Below are 22,578 nucleotides of genomic sequence, written 5' to 3'. Positions count from 1 at the left end.
AATTCTCCTGCTCAACGCCGGCGAAATTTTCCTGGGCCGACTACTTGAAATCCTTGTTCCGTATCCCTCAGGGTTTTTTAAGAAATTTGCAACAACAGTTTTACTACGCCCAATCTCACCAGCGATGGTACGTTGAGAAAGACCTTGCTTTTGCAGCTCGACAATTCTGTCACGTTCAAACTCTGTCAACTTTTTAGCCTTTGCCATGTTTTTACCCAATGTAACACAAGAGATATCAGTGGGAGATTTTGACAACGCTAATGCTTGAACATAAATTACTAATTTTTCGTTACGTGTTTACCGATTAACGCTTCGTTTCAGTATGGTCTTAAACATTTGACCAGCTAGTATTTAGGCTAATCTGATAGTGTTGACATTTTCCCTATTAAATGCTAAAACAGTGTTTTATTTTCCTTTTTCTTATTTTCATTTTTCGAAGCTCTACTCAAATAAGTGGTTGAGTCTAACAACGCAAAATTCATATTTTCTCTTTATGTTCATTGGCCTTAAGATTTTGGTCAGCAGTGCATATATTAATTGTTGTTCCGTGTCCTTTTGTTTTTGTAAACAAACGTTATTTTAATAATAATTTCTATAGCTTATAAAATGCTAACCAACTTATTTCTAAAAGTTCAGTGTAGTGCGGTTTAAGTTCCAAACACAAACGTTTTAATAAACGTAATTGGGCCCGGAATGGTCAAGCGTGTTAAGGCGTGCGACTCATAAGCTGAGGGTCGCGGACGAAACATGCTCGCCCTTTCAGCCGTGGGAGCGTTATAAAGTAACGGTCAATCCCACTATTCGTTGGTAAAAGAGTAGCCCAAGAGTTGGCGATGGGTGGTGATGACTAGCTGCCTTCCCTCTAGTCGTACACTGCTAAATTATGGACGGCTAGCACAGATAGCCCTCGAGTAGCTTTGTGCGAAATTCAAAAACAAACAAATAAACGTAATTATGCTATAATAATTTTTAATAACATTGATACTGCGTAAATAACACAAATTTGGACATGTAATGAAAATGAATATGTTTTTTTGTGTAGAAACGTTTATTTAAAAAAAAACAAAAAACTAGACTTTTAGACAGCGCTTTTCAGCTTAAGTTATTTTGGTATACATTACTAGGTGAATATTTGATTGATTTGTCTGGCTGTTTGCTGTCAAGTACAGAGCCACACAATTAGCTATTTGTCTTCTGCCCGCCGCTGACCAATTGGGGAGTGATAAATCTGATTGAAAAAATCATTCATTGCTAATAAATAATGCAAATATATGTAAACTCATAAACACAGAGATATAATTATGTATTACACTACACAAATATTATTAGACAATATTTGAGTTTGAAACAAACTTAGACATTTCATTATACAATATTTAAAGCAATTTAGCTTAATATTTGGGTTCATTATCGTAGGCATAGAAGAGGAGCCTCTTATTTTAGAAAATAATAACAAAATACTGTATAGAGCATTTTTTATATCAAAGAAGTTGAAACACGTTACTAGAGGACGCTTTTTTGGTTTGCTCAGTTTTGATGCGTCAGTGTACTGTGTTATTGAGTGAGTGTATTGTCTCTATCGTTTATAGTTTTCTAAATTTAATATTCAGCTACTAAATACTTATTTGATAATAACTATTGTTTGGTTTATGCCTTGTTCTTCGTTTTTACTCATATTTCTCTATCTTGTTTTGGCACTTTGCTAGTAACTAATTTTCAAATAGTATGAAAACAGAATAGGGTTAAAATTAATTATAGTTTTGTTTAATTGCAAACTGAGTATAAAATTATAACTTGAATACATTTGCAATTTTATTATAAGGGGAAAGACAATATCATGGGTTTAGTATTATCTGTAGTACTAATTTTACATGTTTTATTTTTAAATTTCGACAAATTTAGGCCTCTTGCGAGTAATACAACTTTTTGAATTTTAAAATTAAATGTTTCGTGAAAGTAAGAGTGTTTTGTGCACACTTTAAAATTTGTATAAAACTAGGGTGAATCTGTTACAGTATTACTGTTAATGTTTTTAACTTTTATCGACCTAAATGTTAATCACGATGTAGACTTGCGCTTTGCCAGTTTTACTTGCTGTGCAATGATACTTAGCAAACATCGTTCTGGCAAAGCAAGTTTTGGAGGAATAGAAATATTTGCATCTAGTAGCAATAGCAGTGGATGTTTGTTCCCCTTCTACCCTTGCTAAAAATTGGGATTTAATACCATTGGTGTGCATTGCACAGATAGTCTTTGTGTAGGTTATGATCTTAACTACAAACAACCAAAAGCCATAATACATTTGCAAAATATTTTTTTTGAAGTCTTGAGCTGATGACTGTGAGGCTTAGCAACAACAGGATAAATGCAGTCAATTATTTTAAATAGGTTTTAAGAGTGTATGACCACAGATATTTCTTTAAGGAGGATTGTGATATGTGGGCCATTCTTTTGAAGTTATGTTTGACAAATTTCACTTTCTATCTATAATAAAAAAATGGAATTATGCTTCAGAAATTTTTTCCTTAAATTTGAAAGGAATATTTGAATATGTTTTGTAATTAACATGCTGTGAACATTCTCATCCTTGAGACATAATGCAATGCACAGTAACAGATAAACTTAATTTCTCAGTTACATAATGTAATATTTTAATGTTTCCAACAATACAATGTTTTGAGTAATATAAAATAGTTTGAATTCCTCTTTTTTGTTCCTTAAACATGCTACTAAGAACCCTTAAGGTAGCCCTTGTTATTGGTCTTGGAAGGTTATGTATAATAATAAGTAAGAATGTAAACTTTTCCTTTTCAGGAATTCATTGATTTCTTTCTCTAGTTAATTAGTAAGGTTTACTGTTGACATTAGACTTATAGCTATTTCTAGCTATTTTGAGGATGTGGATCAGTTGAGTTTATCAGATACTAGATTTAGGTTATCATAAGTTGGGTCAAAAGTAACCTTTTCCAAACTCAGGATATCTGGTATTTGTTCTTTTCTTCTCAAAATAGTAATACTTTAATTGTATAAACTTAGGAAGAGTCTCTAAGTAGCTTCACATTTCATCATAAAAATTCCTTTGAATCTCTATAATTTTCTGTTTCTAAAACTGATAGAGAGTACTTTGAAAAAGTATAAAAATAACTACATTTGTTTCAGAATTTGTTTCATAAGTGCTCAGAAAGTTCCTTTTTATATATCTAGTGAATTTCAACTTGTTATTTTCCATAGCAAATTTCATTTTAGAGTATCTTACGGATTGCAGTAGTCTCTACTCTCAGCTATAAATTTTAAAAAACTGGTCAAAGATGGCAAATACAACATTAGTAAAATGTCAGATATTGAAATTAACAGTTTATATACATAATATAAAATAGAAGCAATCACAAAGATATAGGAATGTATAAATTTTTAAAAAAGTCATATAATGCTAAAGCACATGATTTGGTTAAGCCACAAAGTAATGGATGTTGGGTGGTTGACTGTAGTATATCCATATTAAGTTGACAGGTTAATATTAGACTTTAGATTTAAATGCAGAGTTTACTGAGATATATTGTTTATACAAATTATCATTAGTGTAATGAGAGAAGTGTTAGTTGTATAACAAGCTAGTATAACCCAGGTTATCTGTTTCCATTTGGTTTGTAGTTAAGAAGGCTTATTGCTGTGCTAATGGAGGGGAGCAGTACTTCTGTTTTGGCTTGTAGAGGTGGAATATAACTATGTTTAAACTTTGTTATAACATTGGCATCATATTATTGAAATAAAGAATGTTAATATGTGGATAAGTGATAATGATAATTATACCTGGGTGGTTTATTTGATATTGTTGATTACCTGTGAGTGGTGATTAATTATTTAGTTTCATGGAAATTAATCAGTTGATTGAAATTGATAAGTCAATCAAAATTAATATTTATTATTATAAATTGAAATCATGATTAAATTTTGTTAAAATAAACTAATTAGTATTTCCAAATATTAAAACAGTTAATTGATATTATGAACTGTTATAAAAAATCAGCTAAACATAATTAGGGTTTCTCATTATTACTATTATCATTTATTCCATCTATTTAAGTAGTCAAAATATTTGTTTGTTTATTGTTAAGCAGAAAGATGCATAGTGGGCTATCTCTAATTCTCTAATATATTTTATTTATTTTCCTTTAACTTCAGGTTTGTTTAGTGTTTTGTTTTAGGTTAATTTGGGTTTGATTCTAATTAACTTCAACTGCTTACCTTGTGTTTGTTATGATAAAACTATCTTTTATTGTCACTGATTTTGAACAACTGCTAGAGGGAAGGTAAATATCTAGCAGCAAACTTTGTTTTTTGCTTGGTTTAAAAATATACTAATGTTAATAAAATGTAATTAATTACTGAAGCTGTTGATTAACTGATTATCGAATACCAGCAATCTTCAAACGCTTTTGATAATATCATTATGGAGAATTGTGCATTTATTTTAACTGTGTTGTTTATTCATTTATAATAGTTTAGTTAGTGTAATACAGAATATCTTAAACCTTTTTCCTTAATTTACTGCTTCTATCATGTTTATCAGTGGATGTTTTTACTTGTTTTATGAAGTGTCACATCACATTCCAAGGAAGCTGACTGAAACATATCTGAGCTCTTGGAGAGTAGCTAATCAAGAATCTGTTGTTCTTTTCTGACTAAAATACATCTGATTGGGTTTTGTACATTCAAGTGTAAATGTTTCTAGACATTTTTCACAATTATGTAAATTTTTTGCATGTGTAAAAGTATTTTTCCTTTGTGCACTTACATGATCATATAATTTTACTGTGAAGCATACATTTATATTGTAAATATTTAAAATTTGACAAGGCAATCAAATTGAAAAATCTTGATACTGTTGCCGCTGGCGGTTTATTATGTAAAGTTTTCTGTTATAACTGCTTTACAAGAAAATAGTTTATTTATAACTTTGGGTAGCTTTTATGCAGATAAAACCTATAAACCTATTTAGTGTCTCAGAGCTAGAGTTTTACCTTTCTTGAAATGTTTGTTATAGAAATAGTATTAATAAGCTTTGACTTTTTAGAACCTTGTAAACAATTATTAGTTCTATTAAATTTTTTTTGTAGGTTTCTGACATTACGACAGAAGAATACGTGATATTATGTCCTGGTGGTAACAATGGCTGATATTGTTGACCGAGAACTTGATAACCTTCAAAATTATTTTAAGGAATTAAGAGTACATCGTTCAAGGTATAACTTGTATTTATTATATTTGTTATCAAATATGGAGCAAAATTCATTGTTAAATGATGGATGCTTCTAACAAATTGCCAGTTTTTGTGGTGTGCATTTACTACCTGTAACAAGCAAAAAGTTGACTGTTACACTGCTTTTTTTCATTTGAATTCCTATATACAATACAACTACAGGGTGTTACAAAATTGTCATCATGATTTTCTAAGTCGATCTATACCAGTTGATTGATATATTGCTTTTCTGACACAATGTTACTTTTCTACATTTTAGGTAGTGTTCTACATCCTTTGTGATGCAAATGTTGTGTCTTTTGTGCTTTTCTGTCTTCAGGTTACTTAGGTTTGTTACAAACACCAAATGTTTGATGATGTGAGATAGGAAAGTGTCCAAGCCATCCCATTGTTTTTATCTGTCTGTCAAGAAAAGCAGAATACAAGCTGTACCTGATATCCAGTGATTAATGAGGCAGTTCACTATTTGTTGAAACCACACGTCCTTTGATATGTTTACAAGTTCATAATTACTTCGTCAGTGTGTTGCTGCAGGAGAGTAGGTGACATTTTCCAGTCAGTGAAAAATGGACCAATGACATCAAGCCATCACTATCTGCTCCCTAGTCTTTGGACCCTTTAACCCATTATTTGTTTTTTTTGAACCAGTATTGGCAGTTGTGGCAGTTTTTTTACTATTAATGTAAAATGTTGCCTTGTTTGTTCTAAACTCCTTGATGAAGTTTGTCCAGTTCCTGTGCCCTGAACCATTCACAGAACCCATCTTCTATCAACTTCTAGGATATGTGCAGTTTTAAGGATGGAAGTTATTTGTTTATAATCCAAAGTATGCTTATTTAATTTATTTCTGCCATGCAAGTTGATTTCATTGTTCTTTCTAAGAGGCCCATTACTGAAAGGTCCTTATTTTTTGCAGTAGAAGGTCTTAATATTGCATGTATGATTGAAAAAAGAACCAGCTTCACAAACAGTTGTAAGTAAACAAAGGTTTTTTTTCTATCTCAGGATAAATAAAGTTGAATCCTTTATTAGGTCCAGAGGTCCAGGACCCCTACATAACAGGATTTGTTTCATGTGTTTGTGCATATTAACAGTATCCCAACCACTTATTGCCACAGTGAAATATAAATCTGATTTGTAGATACCATGGTGATGGGTAATTTTGAATCACTGTTTATTACAAAATGTGTTATACAAATCTCAGACAAACAAGAGAAAATATAAAGCATAAGAGACTAAATGCACTTGAGATGTACAGTGTCTAATAAACTCATTTAGTGATTCTCTTTTTGCACATGTAACTTTGGTTGTTAACCTTGCATAATGAACACCATACATTAGCATGACATCTGGTGTGTTATAACAAAGTCTACTGAACATATTGCACTGAAAACTTTCATAATTTGAGTTTTTGTTCTTTGTTTTGTGTAAATAGGTGGTTTCACATAACTGTTACTACTTTTTAATTATTGTTAAATAGTAGAAAGTAACTTTAACATACAAATGTGTACCATGAGTCTGAATTATCACATCTTCTGACGTAGATATATATATTTAATATGCTAGGTGGATAATTATGTATATGAGTTGGACTCATTAATTATCAAAATAATCACCTTATTATTCATTAACAGCTTACCAAAATATATATTTAAATGTAGTAGTATGAATTAGTGTTATTTTCAAAACATTCTTGTCTAATAGTTTTTAATTCTCATATTAGACATTATATTAAATATAAATCTTCATTCAAATAATCATTATAAGTGTATAATTCATTAAGAAAAGCACATACAAACTGACAGTGTGAAAGCCAGTTGAATGTTCGGTAAAATAATACATCACTAAGCAAAACACACTTTAATTAAAAACTAGTTTAGATGTTCACTTCAGTATCAGTGTTAGAAATGATCTGGTCTCTGTTGCTTCAGTTAATTTTTCAAACAGTTTGTGATTTAATTAAAAAAATCATCAAGTTTTTAAAACTTGTTACTGTACATAAATATTAAATCCGTAACTTATTTAGTATGCATTTTACTGGTTTGAAGTTGCAACATCAATTATGTTACCAGAAAATTAACAAAAATTACTTATGCTCTTCATTAATTGTAGAGCTGGAACTACATCATATTAGTTTAAAAGTGACAGGAACATGTTTATTATTCATTATCGGATGTAAAAAATATCAAAGCAATGACAAGGAAAAGCATTATTGATAATGACTGTATTTAATGAACAGAAACATCACTATTTTATAATTGTGAGATGTCATAGAAGAGTTAAGAGCACCTTTACTGCCCCCACCCCTGTAATAATTTATTTCTAAGACAAGGCAATGTGGAAATAGCCACAGTATGTTAAGTCTTTCATGTTCATTTGTTTGTGTTTGTAACATAAAAAATAATGGTCTAATAGATTAATATGTTGAAAATAAAAGCTTTAAGTATTTTGTGTGATAGATTAATATCTTGAAACATAAGGCTTTGTTTATGTATTTTGTGCTAAAGGTTTAATATCTTGAAACATGAAACTTTATTTACTTATGTGTGGTTTCATTAATGTTTCTCAAGCATGGTCAGGTGTCTGTCAACTGTTTTCTTCACAATTATGGCTTAAGGATTTTAAGAAAGTAATTGATTTCGTGCTTTTACAAAACTTTTCCAGAACTGTTGTAGAAAGTATATTCTCTCACAATACCAAAACCTTTTAATATATATTTCTTGAATCCTTCATAAGCCTAATTTATAGAAAATAGCTTTTAGTTTTTGCATTTGCATGCTTAGAATATGAAGGAATTAAGGCCTTTATGATATTTCTTGTTTTAATGCTAACATACCAAGTAGTATGTCATCATTATTGTATCGTAGTTCAGAAGTGGTCATGAGCCTTTTAAACATTTACTTGTAGTAGAGGAACTTCATTATGAAAGAAACTTGTCAAATCACAAGGACAGGAATATTCTGCTCCAGCTGAATTACATAAATATAGACAATCCATTTCTTGTAAGGCATTTAAATGAACTAATAGAAACTTGTGTCTTAAAATGAGAGTGGCATTTCAAGTCTTTTAACTTGAATTGATTAGTTGTTTAGTATTTGAGGACTCGGTGAATATTCTTCAGTATCAGATAAAATGTGGGTATGGTCCATATATATTTTGAGATAAAAAGCTAATTCTTATTTGTTTTGAGCTAAATAATTGTGTGAAATTATATTTGACCTCCATATTCCTGTTAATGTGACAAAATTTAATAATTCTGTACACGATTGTTTATAAAACGGATTTTTGACTCAAGCATAAGTTTGATTAGTTAGTGTTAAAGCCTGTAATTTGTTTTTTTAATGGCAGATAACCTAAAGATCTTTGAAACATAATATACTTTAAGAACTTTGTGCTAGTTTGATAGTTCTGATTAAGAATATGCAATAAGGTTATTGTTGAAAAGTAAGGTTTAATCCAGCTACAAATTTTTTTTCCACACAATAGCAGGAACAAGTTAGAAAATATAGTTTGGTCATAAGAATAAAACTACTGGTAAGTTTAAGAACCTATGAATGAGAACAAAGAAGAATAAGCTGCTTTAACCACACAACATCTGCCATATCTAGCATTATTACTATTGTAACAGCGATTATATGTTTAATCATATTTGTTATTAGTTATATTATTTTTTATTTCAATTAACTTTACTGTCATTCACAAGTATTGACAAACCAGCTAGTCAGTCTTGTAACCTGAATTAAGCAAACATAATATTAATGTGACACAAGGACTTAGTAATTCTAGGAACCCATGAGTTAAAGCAAAGGAGAATAATGTAATAGATCAGCCACACTGCATCTTCTGTATCCAGTGCATGAGGCATTTTGCCCAGTACCAGTTTATCAGACTTGCTTGAATGTTTAAAGCTAAATATTGTGAATGGATTATTTGTCAGTTAAGAATGATTGAGTGTATAGAGAAATCCAAAGTAAGACTTCCAATAGAAAATACTTAAAAGTTATAAATATTGGTAGATAGTTAGAGATTCGATTAACAGTGGTTGATTGTAAGTAGAGGTGGATTTGAGCACTGATCAAGTCTGTAGAGATCTCATATTACTAATCTTTTCTATTCAGAATGTGACTTCCCATCCACATGATTAATGTTTCATAATAATTTTATTAAAAAATGCTCTTATTATAACAATACAGTTTTATTGAAGAAATATCTGTTTTGATGCATTGTCTACGGTCAGAGACACAGTGACTAAAACATAAGGTGAAAGTTTAATATTTTTAAACTGTTTCACAACAGAATTTTCAAAAATTGAAAATCTAAAATAGTATACAAATAATAAAATAGTAAACCAAATTAACTAATTCTTTAAAAACACTTCATATTATGTTGAAAGAATGTGGTTAAGTTCATGGAAACCTGTTTAATGCAAGAGTGTAATTTGCTGAAATATAAAGTGTGATCATATTTAAATAAACTGCATGTTTCAGCTAGACCCCTCAAGCAGCACAAAGACTCCTTAATTAATAATTTTGAAAATATCAACTATATTTCATGCAATTAGGCTTAGCTTTTTAAGGGTGAGAGTGCAACAAATGGGTAACATTAACAACTACCATGAAATGTTAACAGAATGTTAAAATACATGCATTGCTTTGCAATACCTAGTAAGTAATAGAGCTCATAAATGTTGCTGAGATTAAACTCTTATCAATAAAATTAATGAGAAGTGTGGACCATATTTCTATTGTGTGTAGCTATCCTGATTTTTACAATATAAATAATTTGATTGCATCAAGTAATTTAAAAATATAAGTGGTATTTTCATAAAACTTTCCGTTCAGCAGCCTGCCCTGAAATGGTGATAAGCCTGGTGAGAAATCTCTCACTAGGCCAGTATGCCTCTGATTATAAGGAGAAATCCAAAATAAAGCTACCAGTAGGAAATAAAAGATAAATAGTGGCTACCTGCATTCCTGGTTAACAGTAGTTTGATGGCAAGGATAAATTTTTTTCTACTTACACTTCATTTTATATTGTTTGCTAGCATATAAGTTACTTCAAAATATATTTAGGCTATAAGTCCTTGTAATAGAAATGTATGTTGACGAAATTTGTCTTTCAAATCACCCTTGGTATGGGGTTTCTGTATGTGGTGAGGGGTCCTCCCAGGGAAAATTCTGTTCTTTCAGTTTACCTCTTCTCGGATCTAAACATCCATCCATTTGTTTCCTGTGTGTGGCGACCTGTGAAGGGAAGGAGAAGATCCTGGCAGTTGAGGGGTCCAATCCTAATACACCACTTTGGCCTTGAATTCCTGTAGACGAGTAGCTTTGGGTCAATTGGCTGGCCCACTTGGGCTAGGATCAACCAAGTACCAGTGTTGGATATTCTCAACAGGTGTTGTGGACATTGTATCTGATGCTGGTGTTTGGGTATAGTGCTGGCAAAACTCTAGGGTTGCTGCAGTGTCCTTGCTTGGCATTATAATGTATTCCCTTGTAGGGCTCCATGGTAGGTGGGGTCAGTGGGCACCAAAATTTCCTTTTTTTTTTATTATGGATTCCCCAAATAAAAACTTAAATAAAATAATGCTGTCAATACAGTCAATAGATAAATGTCCACTACCAGAAGATTCTGAGCAACAATCTTCTACATCTGTAACACCTGTTGTACCTCATTTTCTTATCCTACATTCTCTTTCAGACAAACCTTTAGGTCAAATGTCTCCCTTTTTCGTTCAGAAGGGACTTGCTGTCTCTTCAAAGTCAGTAAAGAAGTCTCTCTCTGATGACATGTTGGTGGAAACATCCACATTTCAACACAGTGAACTCCTCATGCATTCAAAGGCAATTGAGGATATACCTATTGAGGTTACACCTCATGCTACTTTGAATTCATCAAGAGGAGTTATTGTTGAGAGGGATTTGAAGAACATCCCTAAGTCACAGATTCTTGCTGGTTTTTTCACCCAAAGAATTTCTGCAGTGAGGTGTATCTCCACTAGCGAAGATGGAATTAGATGCCAACCAATGTCCTCATTCTGACATTTATATCAGAATGTCCACCTGCCACCATCAGGGCTGGTTATCTAAATTGCTGGGTACGGCCATACATTCCAAATCCTCTTGGGTGTTTCCAGCATCAGAGGTTTGGTCACTCAAAGATGTCATGTCGTGGGTCCTTTACACGTGCTCGTTGTGGTGGCAAGGACCATGACGCTTATGAGTGTGAAACGGACCCTCATTGTATTAATTGCAATGGCTCTCACCCATCCTACTTTCATTCTTGCCCTAAGTAGTAGGAAGCAAAAGAGGTGCAGCATTTGAAAACTATTAACATTACTTATCCTGAGGCTTGAAATCTGCAATCCACCACTTCATCTTGTACATATACTGCTGCACTTCATTCCACTATTATAGTAGGAGTGCAGATGATCTCTCTGGGCCTCCAAAAGAATCATTCTCAAAACAAATAAAAAGTCTTTTGACCTCCATGGTTATAAAAGTTGATTAATCAACTTCAACACCCATCTCTGTCTCTTACATACATTCCAACAAATCCCAGGTTCCACTTCCTTTAGTTCTGGGTACAGGCATTTCCTCAGATACACCTTCTTCTCTCACCCCGAGATACAAAATGATCATTTGTTCACATCCTCATTCACTGGAATCCTCTTCCAATATCTCGGTGTGGATTCCTGTACATGGTGAGGGTACTTCCCAGGGAAAGTTCTGTTCTTTCAGTTTACCTCCTCTGGGATCTAAACATCTACCCACGTGTTTGCCGTGCATGGCAACCCATGAAGAGGAGGAGAGGATCCTGGTGGTTGAGGGGTCCAACCCTAATACACCACTTTGGCCTTGCATTCCTGTAGATGGGCGACCTTGGGGTGGCCCCCTTTGGGTCAATCGGCTGGTGCACTTGAGGTAGGATCAACCACCAGTGTTGGATGTTCTCAACAGGTGTTGTGGACATTATATCTAATGCTGATATTTGGGTATGATGCTCATGAAACCCTGGCATTGCTGCAGTGTCCTTGTTTGACATTGTTGTGTGTTCCCTTGTAGAGCTCCATGGTGAGTGGGGTCAGTGGGCACCAAAATTTCCCTTTCTTTATAATGGATACTCTAATAAAAAATTTTAAAATAGTGAAAAAACAGTCTATAGGTAAATGACCACGTCTTGAAGATTCTGAGCAGCAATTTTTACCATCTGTACCACCTGTTATACCTCATTTTGTTATATTGCACTCACTTTCAGACAAACCTTTAGGGCAAATTTCTCCCTTTTTCATTCAGAAGAAATGAGGGGGACTTGCTGGCTCTCCAGAGTCAGTAAAAAAGCTTCTATCTGGTGACATATTGGTGGAAACATCCACACCTCAACACAGTGAACTCCTGTTGCATTCAAAAGGCGATTGGGGATATAACTGTAGATATTACACCTCATGCTACTTTGAATTCATCACAAGGAGTTATTGTTGAGAGGGATTTGAAGAACATTTCAGAGTTGGATATTTTTGCTGGTTTCTCCACCCAAGGAATTCTTGCAGTGAGGCACACCTCCACTCACAAGTATGGAATTATGGTGCCGACCAATGTCCTTATTCTGACATTTACATCACGCCATCCACCTGCCACCATCATGGCAGGTTATCTTAATTGCAGAGTACGGCCATACATTCCAAACCATCTCTGATGTTTTCAGTGTCAATGGTTCAGTGACTCGAAGATGTCATCTTATGGCTCCTTGACGTGTGTTTGTTGCAGTGGCAAGGACCATTATGCCTATGAGTGTGAAACGGACCCTCATGGTATCATTTGCAATGGCTCTCACCCATCCTACTTTCGTTCTTGTCCTGAATGGTTGGAAGAGAAAGAGGTGCAGCGTTTGAAAACGATTCATAACATTATCTATTCTGAGGCTCGAAAATTCTTGTCCACCACCTTATCTTGGACATATGCTGCTGCACTTCATTCCACAGCTACTGTGGGAGTGCAGACAGATCTCTCTGTGGCTCCTAAAGAATCGTTCTTCAAACAAATGAAAAGTTTTTTAACCTCCATGGTTAAAAAGGTTGATGAATCAACTTTGACACCTATCTCTGTCCCTTATATACATTCCACCAAACCCCAAGATCCACATCCTTTGGTTCCAGGTACAGACAGAGCAATTACCTCTTTCCTTTTGAGCTGATTGTCTCTATCACTCTAATTATCCCTTTACACTAGTAAATCTCAAACTAGCAGTACATTGGTTGGACCTGATGGTATACACTATGAGATGCTGCACCATCTATCTCCTGCTTCTCTTGCTATCCTTCTGGTTGTTTTTAACCAGATCTGGCAGGAAAATGTTTTTCCTGATGCCTGGCACCAGGCTATTGTCCTGCCTTTCTCCAAGCCTGGGAAGGATCCCAAGATTCCTTCAAACTACTATCCAATTGCTTTAACGAGTTGTCTTCGTAAGACCTCAGAGAGGATAGTTAATGCTTGTTTTACTTGGTTCCTCAAATCAAACAACCTTTTTCCCTCCCACCCAGCGTAGGTTCTGATGACAGCACTCCACTATGGACCACCTGATTTGGCTTGAAACATCAATCAGTGAAGCCTTTCTCAAAAGACATCTTGTATCAATATTCTTTGACATTGAGAAGGATTATGACACAACATGGAGGTATGGCATTTTACGAGTCCTGCATATATATATGGGTTGCTTGACCATTTGCCCATTTTTATTAAAAATTTTTAATGGACAGGAGATTCCCGAGTTTGTGTGGGTCTGATATTTTCCTGTTCTTTTCTACAGGAACTTAGAGTCCCTCAGAACTGTGTTCTGAGTGTCACACTTTTCACTATAAAAATTAATGCCATCATGGAACAACTCCCTCTCACTGCTACTGCTGCAAACAGGCTCTATGTTGATGACTTTCACTTCTCATGCCAGTTGTCGAAGTGAGGTATATTGAGTGGCAGCTACAGAATGCCCTGAATTGTTCACTGAAATGGACCACAGTAAACAGCTTTAATTTCTCTGTCTCTAAAACCATTTGCATACACTTTTACTGCCAAAGGAGTATTCATCTTGATACTGAACTCCGTGTCGGTGAAGTTGTGCTGCCTGTGGTCTCTGAGACTAAGTTCTTGGGGCTTATCTTTGACCGTAAGCTAACCTTTATACCACACATGAAGCAGCTACAGGTCAAATGTACAAGAGCACTGAACATCCTTCGTGTCCTTTCTACCACCACTTGGGGAGTGGGTCGATGCTCTGTGCTAAAGATATATCGTGCTGTTATTCGATTGAAACTCGTCTATGGCTCTGACAGACCATTGGCTTTAAAGATGCTAGACCCTATTCATCATCAAGTACTTCAGCTCTGCACTGGGGCTTTCTGCACTTCCCCAGTTTAGAGCTTATACATAGAGTCTCATGAACCTTCTTTGCACCTCCACTGTTTGCAACTGTCTTTAATATATGCTTCGAAACTTTATTCCTTACCAAAGCATCCCACCTGAGGTTGTGTTTTCCTTCCTCGATAGGCCATGCTTTTTCAGACCAGACGGTCTGCCATTGCTCCTTTTGGCCTTCGAATTCAAGCGCAGTTACATGAATTGTGTCTGTCCTTGGATAATATTGCTGTATCCACTGGTCAGCCCATCCCACCATGGTTTCTTACAGTCCTCATATGTGACCTATCTTTAAGTCATCTGAGAAAATTAGACAATCCTGATTGGAAATACTGTCTGCTATTTGCTGAACATCTTTCAAAACATCCTTCCATTCCTATTTATACAGATGGTTCGAAATCAGGTGACTGTGTGGGCTTTGCCATGGTTTGTTGTGGTGTGGTGGTTGTGCGTAGAATCTCCTCTACATTTTCTGCATTCACTGCTGAAATGTACGCCATTTCTCTTGCCCTGGATCACATAGAAGGTAAGCAGTACTCAACTACACAATTTATACTAACTCTTTTAGTTCTCTACTGGCCCTGGAATCACTTCACGTTGGTTCACACCCTGTTCTTGCCAGTATTCAAAACTTATTGGCCCATTTCACTTTAATATCTACTTCAATCCAGTTTTTATGAATACTGGGCCACGTTGATATTCTCGCAGGAAGGAGCTCACTGACACTGCAGCTAAGTCTATCTGCTCTGGCACTATCACTGCTGTGTCTGTTCCATACGTGGACTATGGTCCTGTATTTAAGACTTGGCTCCATGCCACGTTGCAGTTGACTTGGAGTGAGCAACGTGAAAACAAGCTTTTTCAAGTAAAACCCTATATTAGACTTTGGCTATCTTGTTCCCTTAAGGATCGGAAAGAGGAAGTTGTTTTAGCTCAACTACACGTTGGTCACAGTTCTTTAACTCATCATTTTTTTTTTATCTGGAACTGATGCACCAGTGCGTAGTTTGTGTAACACTCAGTTCACAATAAGCCACATTTTACTTTCTTGCCATCATTATGATTCAAAATGATAGCACCATTTTAAGCATGTTCTGTCCATAACATTAGACAGTGTTATTGGTGATGGTGACACTGTCCACCTTGGTAGTGTATTTAGTTTTTTTAAAGACCATTAATCTTTTTAATGCCATTTAAGTTTTTTAATATATACTTTACACCTTTTAATGTGGCTCCCTTTTAAAAATCAGTTCATCTTGTTCAATTTGAAATTAGAAACTGATCGTAACATTAAGTAACTTGAAACCAGAACTGGAAAGGCCAGCTTTAGGTGACTGATGGTGGTTTTTGTACTTACCTGTTAGTCTTCCTGGTTAGTTATGATGATTATTATTATGCTACAGAAAGTACTTTACACCTTGTATTACCTTAGTTTTTCTCTTAATGTTGTAGGCTTGATGTAAGCATTGGTTTTATGCTGTTTATCTTTTTTTTAACTTTGTTTTACCTTAATTTCCTTTTATGAAGTTTACTAAATTTAATTTTAACTTTTAACCGGATGTTTGATGCTGATAGCCTAGCTGCTTTGTGCCATAAAGCACCAATAAACCAACCAACCAATCTTTCAAATCCATGTTGCAGGAGCTTCCAAAGTACTTGATGTACCCACTGTTTCTATCCCTAAGGACTGTTGATGTATGTGGTCTTTCATACTGAATCCAATGGGACCTTTCTTCAATAAAATGTATAGTAAACTAATCAAATATGAAATTTTCGATATTTCATATTTCCTAATTTTTGCTGGTTCCTGGGAATATAAAATGTCTGATTGTGGGTAGGTTTAGTGTAATTTTCTTTCATTGTGATACTAACTTTTATTGAGCATTTTATGGTTTGTGTGGTGTGAGTTTAAGCAGTCAAAAACAATTACATGTGAAAATGTTAAAATTGTTCACATTTTTGAATTAACATGCTGTATCTGTGGTTTTTACCACACATGTAATTATTAATAAGTTTAAAAATTACATTTTAGTGTAATACAGTTTTATTTCCATCAAATAATTAATTATTATCTAATGGCAGAACCATGGAAGATGCTGGTACCTTGTCATCTAGAAGTCGTGTTTCACACTGTCACCCAAATGAAAATCCTGCATCAGGTGTGGAGGGAACAATGTGGAGGTCTGTAGAAAGAGAACGAAATAATACCTGTACTTTACAACAGGGTAATTATCATGGTGTGTTTGTTAAGGAAAGTGATGCTTTTCAACAGGATTTGATACATTATGCAAATTTTCAACCTCCATCTGTGTTAGAAGGATCTTCATCATGGTTTGAAGATGGTGGACACACATTTTCAGGAAAACCCAACAGCTCACATATTGTCCAGAGAAATGAGGCTCATTTTGAGGAGGAAGTAACAAAATGTAGCAAGTCAAGGGAAAACCAAACCAGTGCAAGTGAAAGGACTTGTGCCCAAGAAGCTCGAAATAGTGATGACGTGAATGTGGATGAGCTGGCAGCGTATCTGGATAATCTGGTATACATCCCAAAAGAGATGTCCAGGATGGCAGAAATGATGTATGCCTAGAACTATATGTTAACATTGTTATATAGGTATATGTAAGTGCTAAATATTGTACATGAGCACAGGATAAGATTTAAAGATAAGATCCCTTATGGTGGAATATCCCCACTTAAATTTTAAGTTGATTTGGTTTTGTTAGCATGACTCAGATTATTTGTTTAAAACTTTATAGTGAACTTTGTTGTGGATTTATTTTTTCTTTTCATGTAATTTTGATATAGAATAATACTGTAGTTACAGCATGTGTTATGTATGAAAGTATTCAGACTAGATTTCAATGGTTGACATTTTGCAGTTATTTCTTGAAAACTTGGAATGTTCAAATACCTGCCATCATTGTCACTAGAATGTGTTATGAAGCATAAACTGCACTGGGCAAAAACTTAGTTTGCTTTTTTCTTTATAATTTTACAACTTAGGTTCTTTTTTTAATGTGTAAAAAGTTGACTACAGTTTAAATTTCCCCTATTATCATTTCATAAATATAAAGATGAAGATTTGCAGTATCATCAGTCAATAAACTGCTCAGATCTGTTACTCTTAGTTATATAGTGAATTTTGTGACTAAGAAATCTGTTTTGCATTAAGAATGTTTAAAAAATTTTACTATATTGAAATTATTAGCAAGAACTAATGTTTGATAACTTGGTGCTTTATCAAAGCATTATTTAGTAAATCAGAATCAGATCAGTTTCTTTTGATACAACATTTATTGTTAAGATTATTGAAATAAAATCTTTATCTTAAAATCATCGAACTTTCACATTATAAAAAGTAAAAACCTAGAATATTCATAAGTCAATAAATGTGTCAAAACTCCCTCAGTTTTAAAATGTTTTATCAATTCATCTTTTAAGGCTTTACCAATACTGTCATCCTAATATCCCATGTTTAATTTCTCTTGATAATAAAGTTAGAAAAAAGTTACTTTTACACTCCAGATAAATGAGAGAAATTTATTTCGGGGAAAGTACATGAAACAAGGTAGATTATGTTAAGTTCTCAAACAATTATTTTGATTATACTTTTTTTAAACTTTGTTATCCAAACTTGTAAATTCTCCCAGTGTACTAAAAACTTGAAGACAACAAAAAATGTTTAATCCATATCTAGCCATACACTGATTACCATAAATTGGACTATTTCTGCACTGTAATTTCCTTTGTCTAACTTTGTTGTAAGGCTTTCACATTCGTAACGTCTTTGTGTTACTTACCATAAGCTACATAGTGCACAACTGATTCCCAGTGTCCATTTCAACAGCCAAATCACAAAGAATTCCATAGATGGTGCATCTCTGTATGGAATAGAATGAATAACCATTTCATTTTCCAGCTGCTTGAGTTGTGTACCTGTGACTTGTATTGCTTGATTATACTGCTTATTGTTGCCTGGGGTACATGGTCAGATTTTGTCACTGACCTTTGTGTTTGTAGATTCTCCCCTGTTGCAAAGTGTCTCACTTTAGTTACCATAACTCAGGTATGACTTCTTGCAGGTATATTTCTGGGTAGTCCTTTGTTTTCTAATGCAATTAAATGTGAAGAATATTCTTATCTTGGAAATTCTAAATTCCCATTATGAGAATGTCTTTACAACCCAGGTGTGTGAATATTGTACAATATAATGTTTTGTTGCTGTTTTCACCTACATAATCCTCTGTGTAATATCCATGTATATTTTCCAAGATTAATTATTACAATGCTCTTGGAAAGTGTCAAATAGTGGCCTGATTATTTACAAAAGATAATAGTAGGAGGATTGTTATGTTATATCCAAAGTTTCAAATCAACTGTTAATATCTTGGTAATGGCATACTTGGTTAAGTTTTGTTTGTGGCACAATATAAAGTGTTAACCATTTTTGTATTACAAAGGTCAGCTGTAAACACTAACGTAAGAAGTACAATGTTAGTTTGTATTCAAAACATCCATTTCTTAAATATTTCCTCGAACTCTAATGTGAATGAAGTTGAATAATTAAGCACAAAAAGTGCCTTGTAGGTTCAGTATTTTAAACACACTTCAGAAAGGATCCTGATTTATTAATGTATAAAACTAAAACTGTGTAAAATTTACCATTAGTGTACTGAATCTGCTATTTCCAGTTATCAAAAGATTTGAAACCTGGTCCTGTGGTATAGCCCCCCACACCTAGAAGTTTGGTGCAATACCCTGGAAGGATATTTGACAAACCCAAGTCCATCTACTGTTGTGGATTTGTGTAAATCTGAACTATTCAAGATTAGTGTCTCTCTTTACTATAGATAATGGTAATTTCTTGTTTACACAAATCACCCTCTATCATCCAATCTTGTGAAAATACATTAATTAGCAGGATCTTGTAACTTAGGAATTCTGTGGATTGGATTTTATAGAGCTGTACCTATATCGTGTTTTTAGAGTTGTTTGCATATAATGTGATATGGAGATGGTAAAATTTTCTCTAAGGCTGTGTATGTTTTCCTATAGACATCTTAGAGAATACAAATTGACCATTGCTTTACATTGTTACTTGATTATTGTGGTATAAAACTTGGACACACTTGACAAAATGTATATAATTTTATTACTTCTGCATGCCAAAAACTTGAAAAGCATAAAACAAGCAAGAATTACAGGAAACATGTACACAACATACTATGACAAACAAAACCCTCAACTTTTAAACTTTCAATAAAATGTCAAAACTAATATACAAAGGGTTTTACATTACAGATAAATTGATATAGCACAAAAGAGTTAATGCAACCTGATATTGTCAGAGATTATGGAATGTGTTTCACAGAATGTAATATGATATGGTAATATGATATACACATCATACAGAAAACATTAAAACTTATTGGTAGTTGATACTGCATGTAATAGTCTTTCCCTCTAAGAGTAAACTGAAACAACTTTTTTTAAACCTTTTGTAAGTTAAATGACACCAAAATTAAGTTACTTGTTATGGTTTATTTACAAAAATACACACACCAGTTCAGACTTTAAAACAAATATGATTGGCTGATGCTCCATGAGAAGTTTAGGAGTTCAAGGAACTTCGGAAAACAAGAGGGTTTTCAACACATCTGTATCACAATTTGATTTTTATGCAAATCTAAGAAAGCCAATCTGGAGAGAGGCTATTATAACTTTCCTCAGGGTAGCAAGGAAGAAAAACAGTTATGAAATTGCATAAAATTAACAGATCCAGATTTACAAGTGCATCTGCATATTCCAATGTAACAATAGTTCCTTTGTTTTTATTCACTTATCTTTGCACTGAAATATTTATATAAAATGAACTCCACTAAATAATGTACAACTAGTCATTTTCTGTCAGGTTTTGGTTTCATAACTGATTTTTTGTATATATAAAAAAGGATATCAATTGGAGAATTAAGCTTGCATATACAAATAAAATAATAGCTATGATTGAAAGTTTTGGCTATTTTAGTCTTGGACTTTGAAGCAAGGATTTTATTGCTAACTTAACCCTTTGAACAATATAGGCTGGAACTGGCCTAATGGGGAGGCATATGTACCTAAAAGGTCAGTTTTCTGGCCTAACCATCTGCTGGATTTTCTGTTCTGAAAATAGACTGACTCTTTAGTAGTTGTTTCTGCATTTACAGTGAAAGTGAAAATAGTTCACCAGATCGTTTTGAGAGTCTTGTCATGCTGAAACATAAAAAATTAAACAATCGAGTGAGATGGAATGAAAAGGTAAAACATCAGACAGCAGTGATGTGAAAATGAGAGATTTATAGCCACACAGACTAGGGAATTGTTGTTGGAGTCTGATCTAGACAATTACTACTACCTAAGATGACTTAGAAATTGAATATAGTGATAGCGAGTTACCTGTTTGGCATCACTTGGTCAACTAATATTACTTCATTTTTAGCTGCAGGTGCTGAATTCAATCCATTAGAAAATGTTGGTCCAAAAAATATCTCAAATTCAATTTCAAGCAAGAGTATTCTCTTGGACTTTTTTCATTGTTTAGGAATGAACTCTTGTGGAACCTAATCACATAGGAAGCAAATTGTCAAGCTAACCATGTAAAAGAAGAAAACCTAACAAGTGCTATGGTAAATTGTTTGATCTGTTCCTGCACTAGAAGCTTTTTTCAGGTGTTGACTTGCCATGGAGATGCTGATGTACAATGATAGGTATGAGATATACTGGAAGAAGGATAGCTAATTACATTTACACCTGAATTCAGTAAGGTTTTCACTCAAGATTGATTTTTAGATGTCTGGTCAATGTTGCACCTTGTAAAGGAAAGAGATCCAAATGTTGACAAGTCAAAAAAAATATAGAAGAGCAGACCAGTTTTTTACATCAGTGTGGCTAACTTTCAACAATATTATGTGCCAGATTGAACTTCCACTCCATGAAGGAATGATACATACAAAAAAACGTGCTGGGCCTAATACAATATATCAAAGACAAACCAATCAAGTGGGGCCTAAAACATTCCTTTTATGCAAAAGCAAAAGTGGATACATTGTGAATGTGGAAGTGCATACAGGGAAAGTTGATTTGGGTTGGCTATGGGAGACAGCACTTGATGTGACTGGGTGCTTGGCTTGGTTGTGCAAATCATTTGAAGGATGCAGTCACTGCACATTTACTGATTGATTTTTCACTTCTGTATATGTTGCAGAGTACTTGCTGGAGAAACAAGTTACATAACTATGTCGTACAGCTTTGACCAACAGGAAGAAATTTCCTAAAGAACTTGCCAAAAAGAAAATGTACTACAGTTCTCATTCATTTTTGTACAATGGTAAGACAGTTTCTGTTGTGTGATGTGACAAGAAGCCAATTTACTTTATGGCAACAAAGTATGTCAGTGATGCTGATGTAACAGTCCTTCACTATAACTGTAACAAACACAAAGGAATGCCAGTGCCATGCCTATAATGCCAGCACTGACAAGAATGACCAGTTGGTGAAACTGCAACGATGCAGACATTAAAAGTAGCCAAGACAACGTGCGGTGAAATTCTTTGTTATGCCTACAATGCTTATGTCCTTCAAAACTGCTACAAACCATACAAGGAAACTGGAAAGTGTGTACATACCTTCTGTATATTTGTTGACAAAGTGTGTCATGAATTAGTGGGGACACACCATTGCACACAGGTCCCTATGTCACATTGAAAGTGTAGCTCGGATAAGACACAACAGAGGAATGAATCAAATGTCCCTATACACCTACCTGAGTAACCACAAGGAGAAACTTCAAACAACAGATGCATTGTCTGCACAAAGGTATACAAGCAGGCAAAGAAAGAGAATATGAAAGCCAAGGATAAGGATCTGCCA

At 34.0% G+C, this 22,578-nt stretch overlaps 1 protein-coding gene across 4 annotated transcripts; it reads left to right on the top strand.

Moving 5' to 3' along the window:
* The first annotated feature begins 1,428 nt into the window (after positions 1-1,428).
* LOC143238830 (uncharacterized) lies at positions 1,429-18,197 on the top strand. Of its 4 annotated transcripts, XM_076479400.1 has the most exons (4): positions 3,917-4,310; positions 4,597-4,718; positions 5,118-5,243; positions 16,753-18,197. In XM_076479400.1, the coding sequence occupies exons 3-4, from the start codon at positions 5,170-5,172 to the stop codon at positions 17,258-17,260; spliced, it is 582 nt and encodes a 193-aa protein (XP_076335515.1). In that variant the 5' UTR covers positions 3,917-4,310; positions 4,597-4,718; positions 5,118-5,169; the 3' UTR covers positions 17,261-18,197. The 4 variants fall into 4 exon arrangements, with proteins under 4 accessions (XP_076335512.1, XP_076335515.1, XP_076335513.1 ...); XM_076479397.1 differs by lacking the exons at positions 3,917-4,310; positions 4,597-4,718 and adding an exon at positions 1,429-1,561; XM_076479398.1 differs by lacking the exon at positions 3,917-4,310 and having other exon boundaries at positions 4,583-4,718.
* Positions 18,198-22,578: the final 4,381 nt, after the last annotated feature.

The sequence above is a fragment of the Tachypleus tridentatus genome, chromosome 13 (genome assembly GCF_004210375.1).
Source record: "Tachypleus tridentatus isolate NWPU-2018 chromosome 13, ASM421037v1, whole genome shotgun sequence".
NCBI lineage: Eukaryota > Metazoa > Arthropoda > Merostomata > Xiphosura > Limulidae > Tachypleus > Tachypleus tridentatus.
This window is presented reverse-complemented; position numbering and strand designations above follow the sequence as displayed.

Bases quoted from the DNA above. Each gene is read 5' to 3' on its own strand.
- LOC143238830 (XM_076479396.1), top strand. From the start codon at position 16,368: ATGTGGTCTTTCATACTGAATCCAATGGGACCTTTCTTCAATAAAATG. The intron at 16,505-16,752 runs GTAGGTTTAGTG...ATCTAATGGCAG, and splicing joins TATAAAATGTCTGATTGTGG to AACCATGGAAGATGCTGGTA.